The sequence below is a fragment of the Lepisma saccharinum genome, chromosome 23, assembly GCF_977018435.1.
Source record: "Lepisma saccharinum chromosome 23, izLepSacc3.1, whole genome shotgun sequence".
Taxonomy (NCBI): Eukaryota; Metazoa; Arthropoda; class Insecta; order Zygentoma; family Lepismatidae; genus Lepisma; species Lepisma saccharinum.
In genome coordinates this window covers 11,232,919-11,256,660 of record NC_139251.1, presented here as the reverse complement: position 1 = coordinate 11,256,660, position 23,742 = coordinate 11,232,919, and the positions used below count along the sequence as shown (strand labels likewise).

Below are 23,742 nucleotides of genomic sequence, written 5' to 3'. Positions count from 1 at the left end.
GTGGACGTCTTTCATTTTACTATATTTCACAGGCTGTTTTTTATAGCTTTATAATACTGTCTTGTTTTATTATTTGAAATTCTACGCGTATAGTAAACTGCAATAACGAGAATTAATTGATTGTGATCGTAGCAATAAGACAAACATTCCGACACAATATTCCTAAATCCAATATGGAGCTTGACATAAATTGCACGGAAACTTTTGGAGTTTGAGGATCAAAAGTTCGGAGATTACTCACTCGTTAGAACCAGCATACGCCACTGGTTCACACACATAAAATACATGTTCATTGGACATTGAACATTATTGCAGCTGAGATACAAGACAACTTTTTTCTCTTTTATATCATAGTTGGCCTCATATTTTATTTTGAAGGTATTTACTCTGAAAGACACATGTGTTTGAAATGCTGTGATTTTCTCCGTGCTGCATGGGAATAATGTCAAATTATTATTATTTGTAGTAGTAGTAGTAGTATTGTCGCAGATCTTTGACTGTGATAAATTGGCCATTTTTAATTTTTGCACAGCATTTTTCATAATATTTCAAAAGCTCATTGGGTTTGGTTTGAGTTGCTGTTTTAAGTCCACTTTATGCACAGTAAGGCTAATCGGGACTGGACCTACAGTTTAAAGTGGGATCCGAACCACTTGTGCCTCCACCGGGTATCGAACCCAGGACCCCTTGATTACAAGGCAATGACGAAAAGCTCATTGGGGTTAAACCCCGTAACCCCTCTTGCGTACGCCACTGGTAGTGTCAAGTAGAGTCTAGAAAACCACAACTTTTTGTCTTGATACACTTTCATAACAGTGGCATGCGTGATGCAATTATTAAATAAAATAAACAATAACATTATTTCAACGATGCAATGATTGCTTAGCAACATTCTAACATTTCGGCCATTACTTCATTTCAGTCCGGCATCTAAATTTTCAGTTTTTTTTAATATTCAAACATATTTCCTTCCAAAAGTTAAATTATAAATTTTGATAAATTCTAGTTCGTCGAAACAAACAAAATGTCGATCGCTATCACAAACCTAGGCAAACTCAAGTAAGTATTTCTGAATTATTATTTTAAAATATGTACTGTAAGAAAGTGTTAACACAGCCGAGAAAATTTACGACTCGAATATTTTTATATCATAAAAATCTCCTATAACGGCTGGGGGTTCGACGTGCTCACCCCACGTCACCCCATTACCGGTTGAAGAACTCCATAAGGATTGTCGGAGGGAGACTGGCAGTCGAGAGATAGGCCAAGGCCCTTAAAGGGCTGGCGAGCCACGGGTCGAAGGTAGTATTTATATGCATTTTTTAAAAAAGAAATTACTTAATACATTTTAAAAGGTGATAAATATTTTACACTGTTATATATGAGGAAATTTTTTAAAAATATTGTGTAATTGACCATAAACTATCTACATATTTCTATTTATTCAAAGAAATCTTATAGAAAATCAGATTTTTTAGTCATCTGCGAGATAACAGGACGTAAAATTAAAAAAAAAAAAATGCAACATTAAAAAATGGCCTGTTATCTAGTTAATAATTTTCTTCTTCATTTAACCACGTGCAACGAGGTAAAATCTCATTTCGCCTAGACAGATTTTTTCGCATCACACCGGCAACTCCTCTCGCTATCCGCGGGTGTTTAAATCCATGAGAGAACGTCAAGTCAAGTAGCCAACCAACCTCTGGGATCCACATCGCTAGAATCTTACCATTTCATGAAATTCCATGAAATATTTCCATGATTATAGGCTACTATATTATATAACGTTTATGGTGTCATTGAATTATCTGCACACGATCAGTACTAATTATTTAGTTTAGTTTAGTTTAGTTTATTTGCGTCCAAGGACTACCGGTGTGTACAAATTACAGTACATGGTAATATAGGACATGTCAATACTTACATTACAATACAATACTACATTAATAGATTTTACAAATACAAAATATATAGCCAAAAATTGTAAAAAATTGGGTCTTACTCTGGTATTATATCAAAATCACAAAAAAAATATAACATGAGAAGATATAGAACATTACAGCCTACTTCTAGGTGATACTAATTATCCACTTTCATTTCACATTTAATTTTACAAAAATAATATGTGATTATACTACATTATGTACATTTGCCTTATGTAAAAGTCGCTTCCATGTATTCAACTATAGAAAAAAAAACATGCTTCAGAAGCATTGATTTTATCTTGTGCTTGAATATCATCAATTTTGTAATTAATTGCCTCCTATGACACAAATGTGTGCTATTTGAATTCTTGTGCCGGTAACATCTGCCGTATCAGACAGATGTTTTACACTTGAATCAAATCTTTAGGGCTATACTAACTACTGTGAATAGTTATCACACTCAATTGTGTTTCGCCGGGCCCTGTGGTCGAGTGGTTAGCACATCGCGCCGCAACGCCAGGGGTTCCGGGTTCGAATCCCGCTCGGGCTTGGTTGTTTGTGAAAGTCCATTCATCAATTTCATCCTTTCATCACTTATCCCCATCTTCGCAAATTAGCCAAGAGGCACAAAACGCGAAGTAAAATAAACTAAATCAAATAATAAAAAAAAATTGTGTTTATTTACCACTAAACGTGTGACAAATTTAGTATTTTCTCAAAAATATTCTACTTCAAACTTGACAGATAGTGTTTTAGAAAATCAAATTAATTTGTTTACGTGTTTGTTGTCTTTATTTTTAAACTTCAGGTTCTGAATATAGATGTATGTACGTACAGTCACGGACACTTCTGGGTTGTAATGATCCTATTGAAAGTCAACGGGGTTGTTACAACCCAGAACTGTCCGTGACTGTACAACTCACAAGTTTTTTACATTATAAGAGAACGTTAGTACTCCTAGCTTTGTTTGTTCTTTCTAGACTGGAGAAATTGTGTCCCTGCGAAAGGGCTAAGGAAGAAAGGGAACGGGCGGCCCAAAAGGTTGATGTGTGTTCCTACGACTACAAGGTCCCTCGGGTGAGTCAAGGACACACCCTATATTCTATAATTATCAACTAGAGGGTTCATATGCAGTAAAATGTTCGAAACGTGCTTTGAAATCATGATAACAATAGAAAGGATGTTCGTTTACCTGTAGATCCCTGTAGACATGATCGTCTCCGCTGATTTGGTAGATAAGGCACGGTCCTGAAATGAGACGTCTTTAGGGAGCGCAACTCCCCTCTTCTAACTCTAGTGTAGCACCGATATTCAATCTATAACTTGAAGACAACCACTGTTTACTCTATAACTTTCGGACTACAACTGGGGTGAGATCTGTTATCGCGATCTATTAAAAGGGGATTCAAATTTCCGATCGTTAAAGCCGTTGAGCGAGTTCCATTCTGTCTTTAACTGCACTTTTTGCATAAATCTGACTTTATTTCATAAGATTTCCTGTCGATTCCCGTGTTTGCGGAGTTAAAAGATCCACTGAAGGTCACCGGTGTAATATGCTTGTAACAAGCTACTTCCAGCGCCTCAGCCGGACCCCTTGTTTTAGTGATCATACTATCGAGTTACGACGCCAGGGGTTCCGGGTTCAAATCACGCCTTTGACGTGATACGATACTAATATAGAGGATAAATCGAACACAGAAAAAATAACTGTTGATGTAACCAGCCTTAAAGTGAATGTGTTCTAATTTATTGCATGTTACGGCATGGTATAGTTATTATGTATTTTTATTATTATTATTATTTATCTTTCAACCCGTAACGGGCGTGGTGCCAGATTGTAACACAAAGGGCGTCGTATGGTCCCGTGGGCAATGAACTTGAGTTTACTGTTTCCAAGAGTTATCCAAATATTATTTTGGACCTTCTTTATGGAATTATGACAAAAATTATTTAAACTATTTCCGTTATTGCCGTTTCTATGACTTACTTTATCTAACGCTACAAAAATATTGTCACATATTCGTATGTGGCTCTATAAATACATTGTCATATCGTAACAATCTGTAGATTTTTCGAAATGTAACGTCCAACGAACTCTAAAATCCCAGTCATTTAGCCATTGTGAAAACGTCGGCCCCCCATCCCTTGTTTTATCCGGGCCCTCTTGATTTACTTTCTGCCTTAATCCTTCAAATCTCTCCTTTCACCTCACCCTGGGTGCCAAGCGAGCAGATTATATTTGCGCCGGATTTACAAAAGGGGGTTTTCACATAACAATTTATATTTTTTAGTCCCTGGTTCGTTTACACATGTACAGCAAGTGAATAGACAACTGGTTTAAATGGACAGTACCGTAGTTCTTGGAATCATAACATTTCTAGTAGGATATATTGGTTTATTATACCTTGTTATATATGTACATATTTACATACTGCTTCCATGTGTGCATTTACATAATCAACCAATTTCCTTAATTCAACATAATTGCGCACCTATGGCTTACACCATCGGCACTTCCTTTACCGCAGCGTTAGCATAACTATCTCTGAGGGCCTACCCTCAGCTTAAATGATATTCCGTTCATTACAATGCGTTTCCTTACGCCTTCACTCTTTCTTTCGGGCATCAATTATTCAATACGGAAATATCCACATATTGAAAGCTTTTTCTAAAAGGGGACTTGGGACAGCAACAGGGGTTGGCTTACACCAAATGCTATATTATTATAGTAAGTCTAGCCACCAAAAATGGACTAAACTTGAGGAGATGTTCCTCTTTCGTCGATCAATGGGAAAACACTGTTTTTCTCTAAAGCCCACTGGCCTTTTTTATAGTCGGGGTAAACGTCCGTGGAAGTGGAACCCGTAGCGTTGGAAAATTCCACTGAAACGGTCTTTTGAAAGATAGCTAGCTCCCCCAACAGGGGAGATAAAAAACAGGGGAATCTAATATCCAATAAAGCACAATCCAATAAGCACATACACTTACATGCAATAATAACATAAAAGTACACTCACGGAAACATATTACTTAACCCTACACCTTGTAGCTGGCCAGCAATTAATTAATACAATATACCAAACCAGTAATGGTCAATCCGACCATTACACCATCACCTTTCCAAACGGGAAATTGCTAGAACCATCTAAGGAATGTCTTATCAGACATTGCCGAACTTCATTGATCGCCATCGTTGCAGACTGACGTAACCAATGGCAATCAAGGAAGAGACTACAGGTCTGACTCTGCATTTGTTTAGCAAAATCAATCTGAATAAGTATCTGGGGAGAGAGAGGTCAGTAGTCAGTTTCTAAACTAGCAGTCAGAGGGTGCAGAACTTCGAGCAAGAGTCAAGGAGAGAGGGAGTCTTAAGCAGTCCGATGTTCAACACCTCGAGGGAGCATTTCCATGCAGTGAGAGACATGTATTTCCATTCACCTTGCAGATCCAGTCTGTAGGAGTTTAAAACTCAGGTGTTGCATTTTGCCATTCATATATTTGTAGTTATTACCTCTCGCACCTACCATGAATAGCGAGATGCTCAATAGACGAGAATGAATGATCAGTGAGCTACATCAACCCATTGGGACATCTAGAAGTCCCCAGTTCTAGGAGACCGTCATGATATGACTGTAAAATACAAAAGATGATTTAGTTGTTCAATTATCACATAGCATAAATGCCGTTAACAAAATAAAATAAAATCAGATAAAACAAATCACACATAAAAATGTCTGCACAATATCAAAATGAGGGGAGAAGCTCATTGATCGAAGCGATAGTCAGTGGAAATAAGTGTTTCATTATAACCTTCATCACGTAGCATATCCGTTCGGTTAAGAAATATTGACCCTGGCAGATCTTGTCAGCTCCTGCTCAGAAATGTGCAGGATAAGCTTTTTACAGGAAATGGTAAGAACACTGGCCTTTGACTAGAGGTGACGAGAGCCCAAGCGAGGGTTTTAAATAAGTGTGCATGAGAGCGACACGAGGTCTTTTTACTTGAAATCATCGGAGAAGCAGGAGCTATTGGTCTGTTTTCTAAACCGAACAGGGTAAGGTAGCCTGCACCCTTTATCTGCCATTCGCATTGCCCATTTCAGTCTAAACCGAATCATGAGTCTATATTAATGTTAAGTTAGATATTTGTACCTGGCCCGTTCAGGGCTGTCTCTACCATCAATAGTAATAAACGGGAAGGGCAAGTTGCATCCCTATTTCATGTTGGAACGCTACGATCAGACTCCAGATCTGATAATTCAATTTCAATTGAAATTTTCTTTATTAAAAGGCGAGGTTCAGCCTTTCGCTTTCTCCCACCTAACCTAATTCACTTCCGCTTCCAACTTCTTGAAGTATGAGGAGGATATTTCCACTAAAAGATTTGGATTCTCGCACCAGGTTCCATATCGAAAGACTTGCGCAAAGAGCGTCGCGTGGTCCGTGGGACCCACGTGGCTGTTGCTCTGAAACTAAAACGCAGCGAGTGAAGTGGCGCCATTGGGTTACGTGTCCAAAATATGAAGCAACCGAATAGCTGGGGGACCGCGTGTTACTGCTTCCGTGAATGAGAGCTTTGTTCTCGGCCGTGGGTCCCAGGGACCATGCCACGCCACGGGTTAAATATAAGGAAAACATGAAAAGATTTCTCCATCACAACTGTTAGCTATTGTTTTACAAGTGTCTTAATTTTATGTTTGTTTCCTAACTCTGGTTTCAAGAAATACCGGGTGTCCGAATTAAAACGCCCTAATTTCAAATACTTATATTAGACATAACATACAGGTAAGAACAGTGAAATAGGGGGTATATGGTAGCTTAGCTGTGGAAATTTTGAATTGGTAATGATAAGACGACGGTTTCGTGCAGAGTGTCACAGAGACTCTCCTGATGCCAGGATAATCAAGGCGCGGAAAGCAGCGTTTCTATGTAGAGACAGGGTCTGTCGCTAAGAGACATGGTGGTGGCCCATCACGAACATCAGATTGAACATCAGCGCATTGAAGATGCATTTGCACGAAGTACCAGGTTTCAAGAAATTCGTTCGTACGGTGCCAAAATCCACAGTCCACGATGTGCTTCACAAGCGTCTTAAGCTTTATGCATCCCAATTCTGCGTACCCCCACACAGTTTGCGCTTTTTCAGCATTGATTGTCATTTTCACTTTTCACTCCCTGGACCGATACAAAATAAACGAATCCTTACTATTCATTACCTATTTAAAATTTTCGCAGCTAAGCTACCATAGGCCACCAACCACACCGTTCTTGCCTGTATATTATATCTAATATAAGTATTTGAAATTAGGGCGTTTCAATTCGGACACCCTGTATTTTAAAGTAAAAGTGCTGACCAATGTAAACGTAACATTTCCACCCTCTATACTGAACGCAACTCCAACTGGCGGCTGGGAAACAGCGAATCAGCGACCAGTTTAATTTTCTTCGACCGAGATCGGGCATTTTCGAGTCACAAGGTACCGAACGTTGTTCGCGGGACGAAACAAATGAGCGTTGCTTCCCCCACATGTTGCCAAACGTACCTTAAAGCGAAAGAGTCTTCTCGGCCAACGATATGTCAGCACCAAAAATCAGCGGGGTGCTAATGGTACAACTGAACACGTGGTCCTACACGAGGGAGTTCCACACGCAAACACTCTATGAACACGCAAATAGACAACTGGCAAAAACAGAAGTACGCTTGGCAACGTTGCTTCGGGAGAGCGATGTGACCTCTTCAGCTTGTACCTCGAAATTGAGTTTGTTGACACCCATCGAGCCCCCCCCCCCTGAAGACGATTGGTGGAGAGAAGGGGTCAGAAATAACCGTCAAGGTCAGTCGCCAGTTGAAGTTGCATTCAGTATAACAGGGTCTTCTTCAGACAAAGATTAAAACTAAAACACTGCCTTGGTCAGTATTTTCAGTGTTTTTTAAACATGGAAGGAAGGCTTAATAGTGTTACCATTTTATATTGATACTAAAACCTTTCTTTATTAAGAAATAGATCCGTACATTCTGCAAATTTTGCAATAGTCAAAATTCTGTCCATGAACTGATTATATTAAACATCAGAAAAATGAGTTAGATGTAAACAGATATGGAAACTGAAATTTTGAAAATCTAAAATAAATCGTCACGTTACAGTTAAATATTATACAGTAAAACCTCGTTAATCCGGACTAATGGGGGGATAAGTTGGCCGGTTTAGCGAAAGTCCGGTTTAACTGAAATAACCTAAAAGAAGAATAGAAAGTGCATTAAAAGTCCGTTTATAGAAACAAAACACATTTATTATGGTGTATATAAAGGGCATGGGCCTAAATACACTATACAGTACAGTACAAAGTCTGCGGGAAACAGAATTTCATCAGTGGTTGACTGCCTTTTCTTTGGGAAGTTCTCTTGTTGACTTCTAGCCACATTTAAAACCTTGCATTCTGCTATATATATTTACCTTTTGCCTGTCCGGATTAAGCGAAGTCCGGCTTATCGGGCTCCGGATTAACGAGGTTTTACTGTATAAATAAGAAACGTGTGCAAGATGGCAATTACATTTCGTTTGCTGAGGTTTATTTGCCCAGTGGAGAGAATACCAGACACCGTCGTAAATTTCTGCTTTCACAGAATGATGAACTTATAGCAGCCTAATCTGTGATTTTCAGCAGTATTTTGACAATTCACACCGTTTTATCTTTTCTTTAATATTTAGGACCCGGAGGATGGACACAAGCATGTCGAAATGGTCCCCAGTCGAGAATGGTACAAGAACAACGTTTACAGAAATCCTATGGTGCCTGGATATAAAGGTAAAGTATGCAATGTCGCTTATTCAGGGCTTGTGTCTGGTAAGCAATTAAAATCAATATTGAGGGACTGTTGTTTTTATTATGGTTACTTGCAATTTTTATCCAGATTGCTTGAGTACGACGGTTGTTTTGCCATTTAACAGAAATGGATACATACTACATACTAAAGGCATATTAGAAAAAGGAAGAATGAAACACACAAAGCAAAAGAAATACAAAATTAAGAACAAAAGCTCGGGAAAAACAAACAATAAAAAGAATTATTTATTTATTTATTTATTATTACCTTCAACAGAGGTATATCCTCCAATGTCAGAAGGCGTACATAATAATAATACTAATAATAATGAATAATAATTACAAAATTACAGAATTACAATACAACTACAATTACAATAGATACTTACGCAATCCAGTCACAATGTATTCATTACATAAGACATACAGAACAGTTTATAAATAATATAATGAAAAAAATAATAATCATATAATCTTGAGTATAAATACAGTTATTATGTATTAGCTATCGCATATTCCTACTCTCAGAATTGACTCTAATGTTTTCTTGGAAGTCAAGAATGGCATTGAAAAGTCTATGGAATGATTATTAATCATAATTTCATTATACATATCACAAATTCTATTAATCGGACAGCTCTTAAATTTTTGGGGTTTTGGAATTTTAGGGATGAAAATATTTCTACAATGTAAATTATTCTTCCTTAAATTAAACTGAAGTTGTCCAAGAAATAAACTATTATCTTATATGCCTTTTACTGTTTTGTACAGGAACAATTGATCTAACAATTTTCGCCTATTACGAAGAGTTTCGAAATTGAATTTCTGAAGTAGGTCTTTGTAGGGCGTTGTCATTTAAGGTGGTCTATTATATTTCTTAAAATATAAATATCTTAGAAACCTTTTTTGATTTCGTTCGAGACTATTTTCATAAGTTTTATAAATAGGGGACTCAAGTTTACTTCTCACTATACTTTTATATATGGTTTTAATACAGTCAATATCTCTAAAGTTCTTCGTACTTCTTATAACAAAACCTAGCGTTTTATACGCATTGGTAATCACATGTGAGACATGTTGTTTAAATCAAACTTAATTGAGAAGTGATAATATAATGATAGCTACCTATTATTGCGAGTGCTTGAACAGACATATTGTTAATTTAACAATAGATTTTTGAGTTCTTCTTTGAAGTTGTTGCTATTACTGAGGGACGTTATGGAAGGAGGAAGTTCATTCTACGCTCTTCTAACCGAATAGGTAAAAGATGTTTCGATGAAAATAAAACAAACTCTGGCCTTATGTTTCCCTAGCACACAACGCTTTGTGTGAGTGTGTGAAAGGTTTCACACATTCCCTTGAAATATTACTATAAAGGTTGAAAGTGGTGTTACTGGAAACAGCAAGAAATTTCTGTTATTTTCCCAAAATCAGTCCTGATGTTGAGTAGGATTTGAACGCTGTATCAATCGAAACGGAGAGTGATGAGGGTGTGTGGCATCCTCCCCCTCTCCCAGCTAGGAGAAATTATGCAAAGAATCACCCAAATATTGCATGGGCGTCGCCAGAATTTTTTGCGGGGTGTGGGGGGTTGGGCAAATGATAAAAGTTGAATAGTAGAAAAATAATAAGAATGTATTATTAATAAATTTTACTCGAAATAATAATAATAATAATTATTATTATTATGTAAATGGGGAGACTATATCCAGCACAACATCCATTATCCATTATTTCTTTTGCCTTTTATGCAGTTAGTATCTGAATGCATATTGATATTAACCTTTGCACGTCTCGTTCAAGAAAAGGCTTTAAATATTAGAGGGATTTTTTTATAAACCATGTTGTGTGACCTCTCACCTACAACTGTAATTATTAGAATTTTGAAAACAGTAGAACCATCTGTTCTGTGGATGAAATGGCAGAATATAACTTTCCTGCTATATTTTTCACTCAATGTTTTCGATACAATGCATTTTAACTTTGATTATTCTGGTCGAATACTAACTCAATTAACTTTATTTCTGTTCATAACAATAAGAGTAACAAACTTTCGGCTTTCTTGTATCCGACAAGTTCGCCCCCGCCTCCGACGCCTATGCCATCTAACGCTAAGGTTTAAGGAACCCCTTCTCCCACTTAATGGTGAAATGGTAATAATGGCCATATCCTTGCTGACTGAAATAACAGCAATATAACACTAGACCGGGTGTGGTTCCACCAAGAGGGAGATAGATGTACAACTCCCAACTGTCGAAAACAAGATGACAATTATTTTGACAACCTAGCATCGTTTTTCTATATTTCATTTTTGGTCTTGTGATGGTCGAGAATACCTTACCCGGGATTCAAAACCAAGGACTTCTACATTTCAAAGACTGCGTTACTAGGTCCTCGGAGACCTCGGTTTCTGTTTGTAATACTTAAGTTACTAGTTCACATTAAAAGACAGTTGAAAACAGTACGTAGAAATTGTCTGCCATAAACAGTAGAAATTTCCAGCACTTGCCATATGAAGGGATATTTTCCTCAGTGGAGAGAAATTTAAGTAACTTCAGATGAAGGTGAAAACAGAAAATTGTATGAGCTTACATTTAGATTCAATTTATTTTAAATATAAGGACTATTCTTCCGATGAACACGCAAGTAAAAAAAGATCCATAATTTGAAATGTATTTATATTTGCCTTGAGAAGATCAAACTATTAAAATCATTGAAATGACACAGATACTTAAAGCATAGTCTTAAATATAGCACGAAAATGTTTGCATTCTGTATTGTATTCATCAGGTAGACAATTTCATATATAAATAATCCCTCCTTCTCCCCTCCCCATTATGACAATTATGCTTCCTGCCCTGTGAATGACTTGGGGTTCGTCGTGGATGATCGCCTGTCGCAGTAATCAAAGGGTCCCGGATTTGATACCCGGTGAAAGCATATAGTGGTTCGGATCCCACTTTAAACTGTAGGTCCAGCCCCGATTAGTATTTCTGTGCATAAAGTGAACTTAAGAAAACAAACTCAATGGAACAAACAAGCATGTGGGAGTGAGGCGGGCAGTCGGTATGTTGTTATTCCCAGCGGCGTGCATTCGGAGTACGCAAGGTACGCAATGCGGACCCACAACATTTTTCGTCTTCCCCGAAAATGAAAATTCAACAATTATCGCTCCGAAAGCAGTTCCACTGCAAGAAATTCTGATTTCTGCACGAACACGCTGCTGCCTGTCTCGTGTAGCCTACCTAGCCTGGTCTTCCTGAAGGTAGTCCCGAAATGATCCCGATTGTGTTTTCGGCACCCACCGATCCGCGTTCCTGCCGATTTCCGCAGAAATACGCTGTTTCTTCTGTTTGGTACCCTAGAAATTCGGAAGGTAACCCCATTGGCTCATATCAGCCCCGACCACGTGTTTGGGTCTGCCCGCGCTTACCCTCTCTCTCACTTCTTTCCCGGTTCTAAGCATCGAGGGTACCCAAGATTTTGACAGCGTATGCAGTGTTGACAGTAGTCAACATATTTTTTTCTTCTGAAATGCTTAGTTTACTAACAATTAGCAGCCACGCGTAGATAGATCACTGTGTTGGGTTGCAATAAAAATGCATTATAAAAAATGATACAGGAATCAGAGAGGAGGGCAAGAATATGTAGTGGTGGAAGATCATATTTAATATACGCGTAAACTATCACATATAAAATATTTATATGAGGTTAAAGTTACGCTAGCAAGTTTTTTTTCGTATAGGGAGGTGAGAACCAGAATGGACTGGCCGACTGAGGATTGGGTCTTGCATGAACCCCCTCTTGGCGTCGTCACTGTGTCGAGGGGAAAATATGTGAACAATTTGCAAGTTTCGCACAATTCACAGAGTACGAGAGTATCTGTTTATCTCCTTTCGGGATCAACATTTTTTTTAGTTCCATGGCATGGGTGTTGATTGTTGACCCGACGATTTGAATGAATGATAAAAGAAAAACATAATAAAACACAATTCTTACAATTGGATTCGAACGAGCCCCCCTCCCTCTCGCCAGATATTGCAAAGTGATGTAATTGGATGTTATATTGTGCCTATCATAATTTATTTTAGTGTTCTGGGATGTATGCTGACGTATATTCTACTTGTCCTTAATTATCTCACTTCTGCAAAATACTTTGTAGACTGGCAACTCCGATTCATTCGTCCACAAGAACGCGCTGTTTTCGGGCATAGCGGACCGGACACAACGTACCGTGAGAGGTTGACTTTTGCTTTCTTCTGTCGTGTGAAATTTGCAGCGAGTATTTCGTTGATATTATTTACATTACAGGATCTCTATTGTTTGTCGGTGCAGTGAAGTGATAAAATAGGGGGACCGGGAGTTATTGATGACATTCTGGAGAAGAGATTTTCGGCATTTACGAAAAAAGTGTAAACAATCCGAAATGGAAGGTCTGTTCCTGATTTGGAACAATTGTTTCAGGCAGGAGTTGTAAAGTATATTAGGCATTTTGAGGAAAAAAAATATCTCTACAGAGTGATTGACTGAGTAGAAAAACAGTGAAACTTTATTGTTGGCCTTATTCGTTGATTTCCTCTGTGAAAGGTGTTGTGAAATAGTACAGGATACTGAGATTTATCAAATTTATTACATGAAATTTGAAAGGACGGAAAATGATTGTGCCATTTCCTTCCCGTTCAATGTTCATCGCACTGCATGAAGGAAATAATCTAAGTTAATTTGTTGGACTCTACGTAGCTACTATCAGAATATATTTGCGAATATAAAATATCATACATATATTTTACCTCTTTACATTTGGATATTGATACAAGGATGAGAAATTTCCCATTATAAAATTGTAGAAGGAAGTTATTTTCTGAATAACATGATGGCACGGGAGGGGGGGTTTTCTGGCCCCCATAATCCATTTCGGTTGGCCCATGTTGCGTACCCTAGTCTAAATGTCACCGCACGCCACTGGTTATTCCTGCCTTGTGATGTTATTCATTCGTGTGTTCCTTTCGCAGGGATTGTGCCCGGAAATGTGGAAGAGTTTGGTGAACGCTACGCTCTCACGTCAGCAGACGCTCTGAAGAAGTTCGAAGCGGCACAGAGTGAGAAACTCCGAGCTAAGCGAGACGTAAGGAATTCTCTTTGCATGTTTCTTAGCAGTGTAGTAGTAATTTAGTCCATACCCTAAAATTGAAATTAACAAATTATAAAGTACAAGCCACATACAGCGTGTCGAGATATTATTCAACCAATAAATGTTGTCCATAGAAAACTTTCTATGGAAGTGGAGTGGAGGTCTTTAGTATTAACATAATGGACATCTAAAACAATAAAAAACTTCCATGTACTTGGCAACACTCGGTACTAGATTGCTGCATCGAGGCCTTTTCGCTCGATCGTCTAATAGTTCGCAAGGATGACGCTAGATGGCGTACGGAATGGACAGTTTTTTTCGCTCAAGCGAATAACGCTCGAACATTCAAACGATCGGTATACGCTCGAAGCCCAGTAGTTCATGTGTAACCGTAATTTTTCTGTAGTGGTGGGCCTTCAAATATGGATCCTTAAGTGAAAGATGCAGTGAAATTGAAAGTACAGTGAACATAGTCCATGTTAAAATGTAATTTAGTCTATCTTAGAAATACATAAGCAATATATGAAAATGAATAGATGATTATAGGCTGAATCTACCAGGACGAATTTTTACACATATAAGTACGATTATGGTCCCATTGAAATGATATTTGATATTCTATATATTCGAGTGTGGGAGATTCGATCGAGTATTTTCGAGCGAAAGTGGTCCAATGCAATACTCTACTCGGTACCATCATGCATTGCGACGAAACAGTAAAATGGCGACAGTGCAACACGTGGAGTGAATTCATCAATACATTTGATACTGTGAAAGCCCACGTAGAGGTTTATTAATAATGAGAACTATGTTCACTAAAAATTCTTTGAGTCAATGAATGTTATGCCATATCTGTTGTTTCCGAGATACTTTATACAGTAAGGATATTTGGATCTGTTACCGGCTAAATCATTTATGGATTCGTTGGAGACTGTTCAACAAATCGCTTATAATATGTTTTGATAAAGAAAATCATTATCATTTGAGTGTACCCTTAAATACACTTATCTGACTGCCACCGTATCCATCTAACCACTGCCTGACGGAGTGTCAGCACATCGCGCTACGACGCCAGGGGTCCCGGGTTCGAATTGCGGCCTGGGTATGGATGTTTGTGATTGTCCATTCATAAATTTCATCATATCACCACTCATCCCAATCTTCACAAATTAGCTAAAAGTGTCACAAGAGGCCAAATAAAATAAAGCAAATAAAAAATATATCTATCTGTCAGCTTCAATGATAAAATGTGGTGTACAAATAGCCCAATGCAACATAAATTATCTGGTTCTCCGTGATAGCTAACAATTTTCATAGCTAATGTTTTCTTGTGTTGAGGAAAATGATTCCAATTTTTCTGTCCGTCTGTCTTTTACAGTAAAATAATCAAGATCAAGAAATGAATAATTTTTAATATTGAAATGTCCTTGAAACCATTCAAGATACAAATATGATTTGTTGAGTTGAAAGAACTGCGAATTATAAACTTGAAGCAATGTAGGTACATGTTTTAGAGTGCGTTGTTATCATATACCTTTTGTAGTCAATAATTGAACCCAATAGATATCTAATACTCAGAAACATTTTTTCGAGAAAGCACTGCGAGAAACTGTCTCACTGCAGTATTGATACGCAGGCCTGTAGCCAGGATTTCATTTCGGAGGGGCTAATCCCTTATGAGCACAGGCGTCATTAGAAATATTTGTAGGGGGGCTGCCTAAGGTAAAACTTGATTGGTAGAAATGATGATGAAAATAATAATAATTACCTCGGTTATAATTGTTATTTTACAATAATAACTGTTATAAGTTATGAAAAATAAACCAATTTAAATTAAAATTTAGCGTTATTATTATTATTATGTTGTCCATATATAAAAATATAACCTGCCTCCTCTATTATATACTAAGCTTTTTTCGATCTATTGTTTATTCCTGCTAAGGAAGTAAAATTAATTACCATTATACACTATTTAAATTAGATCTTTGTAGGATTTCGAGGGGTTCAAACCCCTTAGCCCTCCCCCTGGCTACGTGCCCGTTGACACGTATATACAGGTCTATGGGAACCAAACAAAATGTCAAACAAAAATAGTTATTGAAGATTAGGCACAAACAGGAGATGTACTACGTAGAAATTTTCAGCGAAAATAAATTATGTTTAAATTATTATATCTATAGGATATAAATAGAACCTAGATTTTTATGTAACATTAGCTTAAGAATTATGTACATAAATGTGCAGAATAATTTGATGAAGTATGCAAAAATGGCTCAAAATATGTAATTTCCTATATTTCTTGTAAATTCTCACTCACATTCCATTTCTCAAAAATATAATTGATTGATTTTGTTTATTTTACTTGGCTTTTCTTCCACTTTGCTTAATTGCGAAGATAAGAATGAGAGATGATACGATGAAATTGATAAAGAAACACAAAGGACGCCCACGTCCATGCAGGGATTCGAACCCAGGACCCTTGGCGTCGTAAGCTAACCACTCTGCCACGGAGGTAGGCTCAAAAATATAAATACATATATTTCTCAAACACTGAAAAATATTCGGTAATTATATTTTATAAAAGTCCATGCATTTATGAACACTATTAAAGAGGATAATTTGAGACAGTCATCCTTTATATGTAAATTTATGTAAAATCACTAGAAATATATAGGGATGTATGTATGTTTGTTCGTCATAACTCTCAAACGCCTGGAGCAATTTCAACCAAACTTGGTACACATATGACTTACAATCTGGAAAGAAATACTGTGGGGATAAGACACCCCTGGCACCCCTAGGGGTGCGGGTGGGAAGAGGGTGACATATAAAACGACCGATATTAGTGTGGAATCCATAGTTTTCGGGGCCGCTGAGATGAATAGTGACACTCCCAATGCTGTTCAACTCCAAGTTCATTTTACACTATAGTTAGAATTTCATTATTTTCCTGTCCAATAGAAGATTGGGATAAATAAATACCCGGGCAAGGCCGGGTAATCAGCTAGTATAATATACAATCCTTTGAAATATGTAAAAATAGACAAAGCAAAAATTACTATGAGAGCCCCTATTAGTATAATTCGTCGATATATGAACTTTTTATAAGTAAGCTGGAAAATGTGTAATGAAAAAACATATGATTAATACCTCCATTTGTGTGTTCGATTCGATACTCAGAAACTGTTGGTGATATAATGGCAACATTTGCTAATATGCTAATTCATAGCGATCTGGTCGACTTGTTTGTTCAAACACCTGCCAGCAATGAAATATGGATTAGATTATTCTGATTAGTGTTCAGTAATCGCAGTTCCAACTTGTTTTCATTCTGAAATAGAATCGAACCCTTAACCTTTCAATAATCAATTCAAATTACTACAATAAGTCAGTTAAAGGAAATACCGAGTATTTCATTGTAAGCTGCTGTTAAATGTTCAATTATGATTTCGTAGGTGGCTTTCAGACCGAAGTGACGAGTGACATGTGACAAGTGACAGGTGACAGGCGACATGGGAGTTTCACATCGAAGCAACAGGGATCCCGTCCAGCTTATAAGAAAGTAGGGCTGATGCCGATGTATCGGTACCGGCCAATACCAGTAGAGGAAAGTGACCAAAGTAGGATCCCCGTTTTGTTTGTCATCCCTGGTGTCATTATGGCATATTATTTCTATTAGAAATTTAATGAAATGGGTTCTTTCATATGTTTGCTAACGTTTTGAGTAACTTAATCCACCTTAAAGCGATGCTTTGCGAGTAAGCATTTCTGTAAAAAGGGGCGAAAAGTAACAACGAAGAAAAAGTGGCCAAAGTCGGACCCCTCCTTTAACAAGTTCCAAAAATTAGAAAAGACGCAAAGAAAAGTAAATATGTGATATGTAGTAAATGAATTACATTTATTGAGCTTGCATAAATAATATATATGTACAAAAGTAATATAACATAGACTACCAATATCCTAACTGTGTCAATCGCCCTTTCCATTTGTTGGACATCCGACCATCTCCCACCTGCATTGCCTTTTCCCTTGAACATCTGAAACAATATGTAAAAGGACTTTACTAACGAGTAACGACCCTTTGCTTCAATTACAATTGTAATGTTAGGCATCCATTGAGGGGTCCTACTTAGGGCATTTTACTCGTGGAGACTTATTGTTTATATAATAAAACCACACGTATCTTCAAACAAGCCATTACCATAATTTCAAAGTACAATACTTACTAGTGTCTAAATTGTAACAAGATTGCTACTTAACTCTCTCTTAATTAGCAAAATTCCCACTGTTGTGCACCGATGTACAAACTTTCATTCACACAAAAACAAGTCATGGCGGACTACAGCACCTGATACTTACACGTTACTCCTGATACCTTCCCTACGCAATCCTTTCGTTATTCTTGACGTGTTTCGCCCATTGCCACCACGCGGCAGTACCTACTTACGGAAACAGGAAAGGGGTCCGGTTTAGGAAGTGGGGTCTAGGTTTGGTTATTTTCCTCTAGTATAGGAAAGTATTGGTTGGAATTCATCTATCGATACTAGCCGATACTTTTCCGGCGTTATGGTCTTCCGCGGAGTTTAATTATCCTGGATATTATGAAAAATTCAAACTTTATTTTTATTTTGCACAAAATTTGCACGAAAAACTATATTTTTTATTACATAACATCTATTTTAATATTCTGATGTAAGTTTTGAATATACTAAAACAAATTTATTTGTAAATTGATGCATATAATTGGAGAAGAATATTTACACACCAATACTGATCAACATTTTGAACAAATTCTAATTATTGCAATTTTCAAGCATCGGTATCTGTTCAAAGTGGTATCGGTTCAGCCCTATATAAAGGCATTCACTGCACATCCGCGACCAACAGACCTATACGACAAGATGAACGATATTGAGAAAACAATGCAGTCCGAACCACACGCAAGCGACAAGCGACAAGTGCAGCTTGTCGTGTTACTCCGGTATGAAAGGTTGGGCTTATTTCCAGGGTTGTTAAAGGTCCAGGAATTTTAAATAAATTCGATTCCGGTCCAGGAGAGAAAATCAGGAAGCGTAAATGGGTTCTGGACCGTAAGGAACCTTTTTATCTGTAAAGTATTTCAATTCGGTCCACGAACCTTTTTACCAGATCGATTTAAATACGGTCCAGGAACCTTTCTTCAATGAAACAATACGCAGCTTGGACCGAATTTAAATTGTGCGAGAAAAAGTTCCGGTCCTGCGGCGGAACCCAACAGATCGTATTAGAATTTATTGGTTCCTGGACCATTAACAACCATGGTTATTCCTGAAAGCTCGTTTCTGAGGCAGCTTTCAGACCGGAACTTTAAGCACGCCTTACTTGGAAACCAACGTTCAGAAATAAATGTAATTCAGAAACATATAAGATAGGGACAGGACAAGCTTTGACCGGGCGTTTTCAAAATGGTTCATTTTGTCGTATTGGTCTGCTGCTCGCAAAAGTGGATGTTTATAGACTGTGTCGCGATTCACATCGGTGTGAAAACTTCGTATCGCGTGTATCTTGTCCAGGTCCGTAGCAAGGGGTAGGCGGGGGGAGGGGTTTGGAGCTTAGGGCGCCATGCACAGAGGGCGGCAATGAAAGCATCGTTTTTCAAGATGTTATTGAGACACTAAGACCTGAAATAAGGTACCCTAACCCAATATGGCCTACCTAAGGTTTACGATTGTTTCTGATGGTGTACTAAGAAAGGTAAAACTAATCGCGAGATTCAAAAGAGGGAACATTTCTGGACGTTTACTGAAAATTGAAGTCAGTTCCAGATAATAACATGGCTGCAGAGAAGATTTTGTTAAAAAGTTACGTTTAGCCCATATTGGGTACATATGTACCCAATATGGCTTAGTAATATATTTTGTTCTTTCACATAAAAAAATGCAACAGATATTGTGAAGAAAAGTACAAGAATGTTATTTTTACAGGTATTTAAGTATATTAATATACTATTCTTTTATTTACATAACGACATAATGATATTACACAAGGAAATAACATCGTATACAAACCAATAAACAAGGAAGTGGCGTGTCATACTGATAACTTGTTACCGGAAGACCATAGATTTTACACATCATAGTCTGGGCAAATGAAAGGCCCTTCATCATCCTTAGGGATTCCCACACACTCTACGTGAACATAAGAGTATGTTACGTTCCCCGGAATATTCTCAATGGATCTACTTACGTTTATTCCTCCACGGCGATCATGAGACTTATCAGCCTACTTTGAAGCCCTCAGGTGGTGGGGAATCAGATAAGGATATGTTAACGTAAACCTTGCTAACTCTCGCACACCAAAAATATATTTAGATGTCAGTTAATGTTAATATATTACACTTGCACTCGCAATTAAACTTCTTATTACAAACAAAATTGTATTAAAATCAAAATACTTCTTCAGTACACCAATTAACACATTCATATTTCCAAAATCACTTCCATTATCCAGCAACATTCATAATAAATCTCTCACCTCACAATTCTTCTTCTTCTTCTTCTTCTTTTTTTTGTCCCTGTCAGCATTATCTTGTCGACTTTGGACATCGTTATTGTTTTTTTTTTTTAATTTCTTTTAATGTTTTCTTCTAAAGTTGGTAGTTAGTCTCACAAATTAATCAAAATCACAAATATATAACAATTATTATAAATAATTCACTTTTATTTTTGTCCATTTTGCTGTTTCTTAAAATTCACTTTATATTTCAAGTCTACATTTTCGAGAATATGCATACAGCATCCATATTAATGAAGGGGATAAATCTGTTAAAATGGATGATAGTGATATTGGAAATGGAATTTTTAAACGTTGAAAACCTTTGTAGAGTATGATTTGTTGATCTGAATAGATCGGACACTCACCTCACAACCCACAATCAAATGTTTTAAGGTTAGTCCATAACCATAACAGACTACCCAATTGAACAAAACAAATTACGTCATAATAGACAATTAACATATTAAACATATCAAACACTTAAACTGATACAATAAGTGGGTGCGTATCAAGTAACAAATGTCACATTTGCGCATGTTCTTTACGATATATTTCTATGTAGGCCATATTGAATGTACCTCACATGTTGTTCGTTTTTCGATCTCTTTAAACAAGACTTTAGATTAAAGTCTAAACTAAGTACATTGTTGTAAAGTACAAATTATGAGCTATCATAATATGTACTAGAGATATAAACACCTATCACTTGAAAGATGGAATAAGTAATAACTAGGGAACGGAACTTTAGGTAAATAAATGTTTTTTTCTGAGATAAGATAAGATAGAGACCCTTGTTTTTGTCAAAATTCTGATCATAGCCTTACATGTCAACACAGCAAATTTTATTTTACATAAAAACACATATTTTCCAGTTTTCCACATGTAAATACATATTTAGCGAATTTTCATTTTAAATACATAACATCGCTCATTGACTTCAGCTACCTCGAAATCCTCGAAGGAAAAATGTTTATTCTCCGCACCTCTTTCATATCGAGAGTGTTAGGTTTGTTTTGTCTTTGAACACGCTCGTTGGCAGACTTCTGGCGCCTCCCCTACGATCCTATTGGGGGAAAATATTACCCCCACTGGATCGAAAGCACAAGTGCTAATCTCTAAATGTACAGACATTTTTGGAACTTTGTGCCAAATTGCACGTGTTTTGGAAGGTGAAGTAGAGGAAGCTTTGGAAAACTTCAGCGTTAGTGACATTTCGTGTTTCAAATATACAAGAATTGTTTCTTGTGACGTGAAGCGATCTTTCTCACAATATAAGATTTTTTTTTAGAGATAATCGTCACAGATTTACAATGGAGAATTTGGAAAAAACGATGGTGATCCACTGCAACTCTTCCAAAAAATAGCTCACTAAGAGATAAGCATTTAGAAACTGATTTCAGGTGTTTAAAATGCATTTAATGTTTTTTTCGTTACCAAATGTTTTTTATTTTATTTTTGTAACATATTTTCCTGTTTCTATCACATATTTTCAACATTTATGACACATAAAAAAATAAATATTTCTGAGTATTTTAGCACATAAAGTTCCGTTCCCTAGTAATAACTTACATATGCAATATTAGATCACACAGAACACAATCACGAGGTTCAGCTATTTCGCTTTTTTGTCTTCAAGTTACTGTACTATAACGTCCGCTTTAGACGAGAGCATTTTTCATAACATTTGTGCCATGACCAAAAAGCTACCGCATAAAGTGAAAAATCTTATGGCATTTCAGATGACATGGCATCTCTAGGTCACGAGTTAAATTGTAATGGCGGCCGCGTGAGATGTAAACAATGTATCACTTCACGTTTTTAAAAGTCGATAACTATTGAACCCAGAAGAATAACGTTTCTTATAAAACATTATTAGGTATAAAACAATGGCACTGCTGAAATACATACTTTACAACGTTTACTGTACACGTATGGAAGAATATTTTAGTTGTTTCAATTGTAAACACCGTGCACTCAGCAAAGATGGTGTAACTCAACGTGCCTTTCATGCTGTATATAATCGCAATAGCTAACCGAAATGTTACATGAAATGGTTCCGAGTAAAGTACCATATACTATAAGATTTTTGGAAGCATGTACATAGTATTTATGCTAGCAAAAATGATGCAGGAAATGCTTTCGTCTAAAACCGGCTTTAGTCCAGCCAACAGGTTCAATCACGTCATTCGGGCAATCTAAATGACATGCTAACGCCATCTGTTGAATTCATCTTGTAACGACTTAAAAACAGCAAATGGGCCATATTGGGTACTAGGCGATATTGGGCTCAGGTACCTTATTCTTAAATATGCCGTAGGGCCCTGCACGTCAGAAATGCAAACTATGAATCTTTAAATATAACCTAGAGCCTATTATTTTTTAAAGAGTTTTCTTTGCTCGTTTGAAATTTGTAAGATGTATGTAAATATCATAAAACGCAACATAAGAAGAAAATAGCGCAAGTCTCACATAAAATATCAGTACTTGGTATTGGGGGCAGGGGAGGCATAATCCTGCATAGCTACGGGGCTGATCTTGTCGCTCCCTTATGTCATGGAGTTTCAAACGATGTATCTTCTGATAACATTAAAGGATGTAATGTTGAATCTTGGTGCACATTTCATTCCATTGATCTAATTATTTTTCCCACAGGTCGCGACCAGAGGTCCAGCTAGGAAAGGGCTCTGCGGCTGTCAAGGGACAGTTGGGGAGCAACCGCGCAGACCACATCCACAGCCACAGCCACAGCCCTCCGCAGAGAGCACGTCCCCCTACTTCATGGAATGCGGTCGACCAGATAAATACTTCGTGGGAGGTATGGATCCTTATTGTCACTAGGGTTACGTATATAGCGATAGGGATGATAGGAGTATATTATTCTTTATTTTTGCTAGTGTGTCATTAGAATAGAATAGAATAGAATAGCGTAACTCGCCAACTGCACCCACCTCCTGACAATCCCAACACTCACCTCACGTTTGCCTAATTGCTTATTCTGCATTCCTTTCTCTGCTTCCTGCTATCCTAAGACTTCTTACCCAATACCTTGGGTACGATACGATAGAATATAACTTATTTCAAGTATGAGCCTTTACAGCTGTACATACCATACAAGGATGAAAAAAAATTAGTACAATTTTCCTACACCCTTCCTCCTCTGCCTACTTCCACATTCACACTGCTTGGGAGTTCACAAACACTATTTCACTTCAACTCTTTTACTACACTTGCACTGTTACCTGAGTGATTCCTAAATTTTCTCACGTAGGGGAAAGTGGCACCTTGCAACAGCAGGCACGTTGCAACAGTGCTTTTTAGGTTATGTAG

General features: G+C 37.3%; 1 protein-coding gene across 1 annotated transcript in view; it reads left to right on the top strand.

Moving 5' to 3' along the window:
• The first annotated feature begins 912 nt into the window (after positions 1 to 912).
• LOC146005375 (CIMIP2 protein CG18335-like) overlaps positions 913 to 23,742 on the top strand; it is a 46,716-nt gene continuing 23,886 nt past the window's right edge. Inside the window, exons 1-5 of the mRNA XM_083144587.1 lie at positions 913 to 1,059; positions 2,906 to 3,002; positions 8,636 to 8,732; positions 13,763 to 13,875; positions 23,068 to 23,230. Of these exons, the coding sequence (XP_083000713.1) occupies positions 1,025 to 1,059; positions 2,906 to 3,002; positions 8,636 to 8,732; positions 13,763 to 13,875; positions 23,068 to 23,230 (505 nt within the window). The 5' untranslated portion in view covers positions 913 to 1,024. The remainder of the gene's footprint in view (positions 1,060 to 2,905; positions 3,003 to 8,635; positions 8,733 to 13,762; positions 13,876 to 23,067; positions 23,231 to 23,742) is intronic.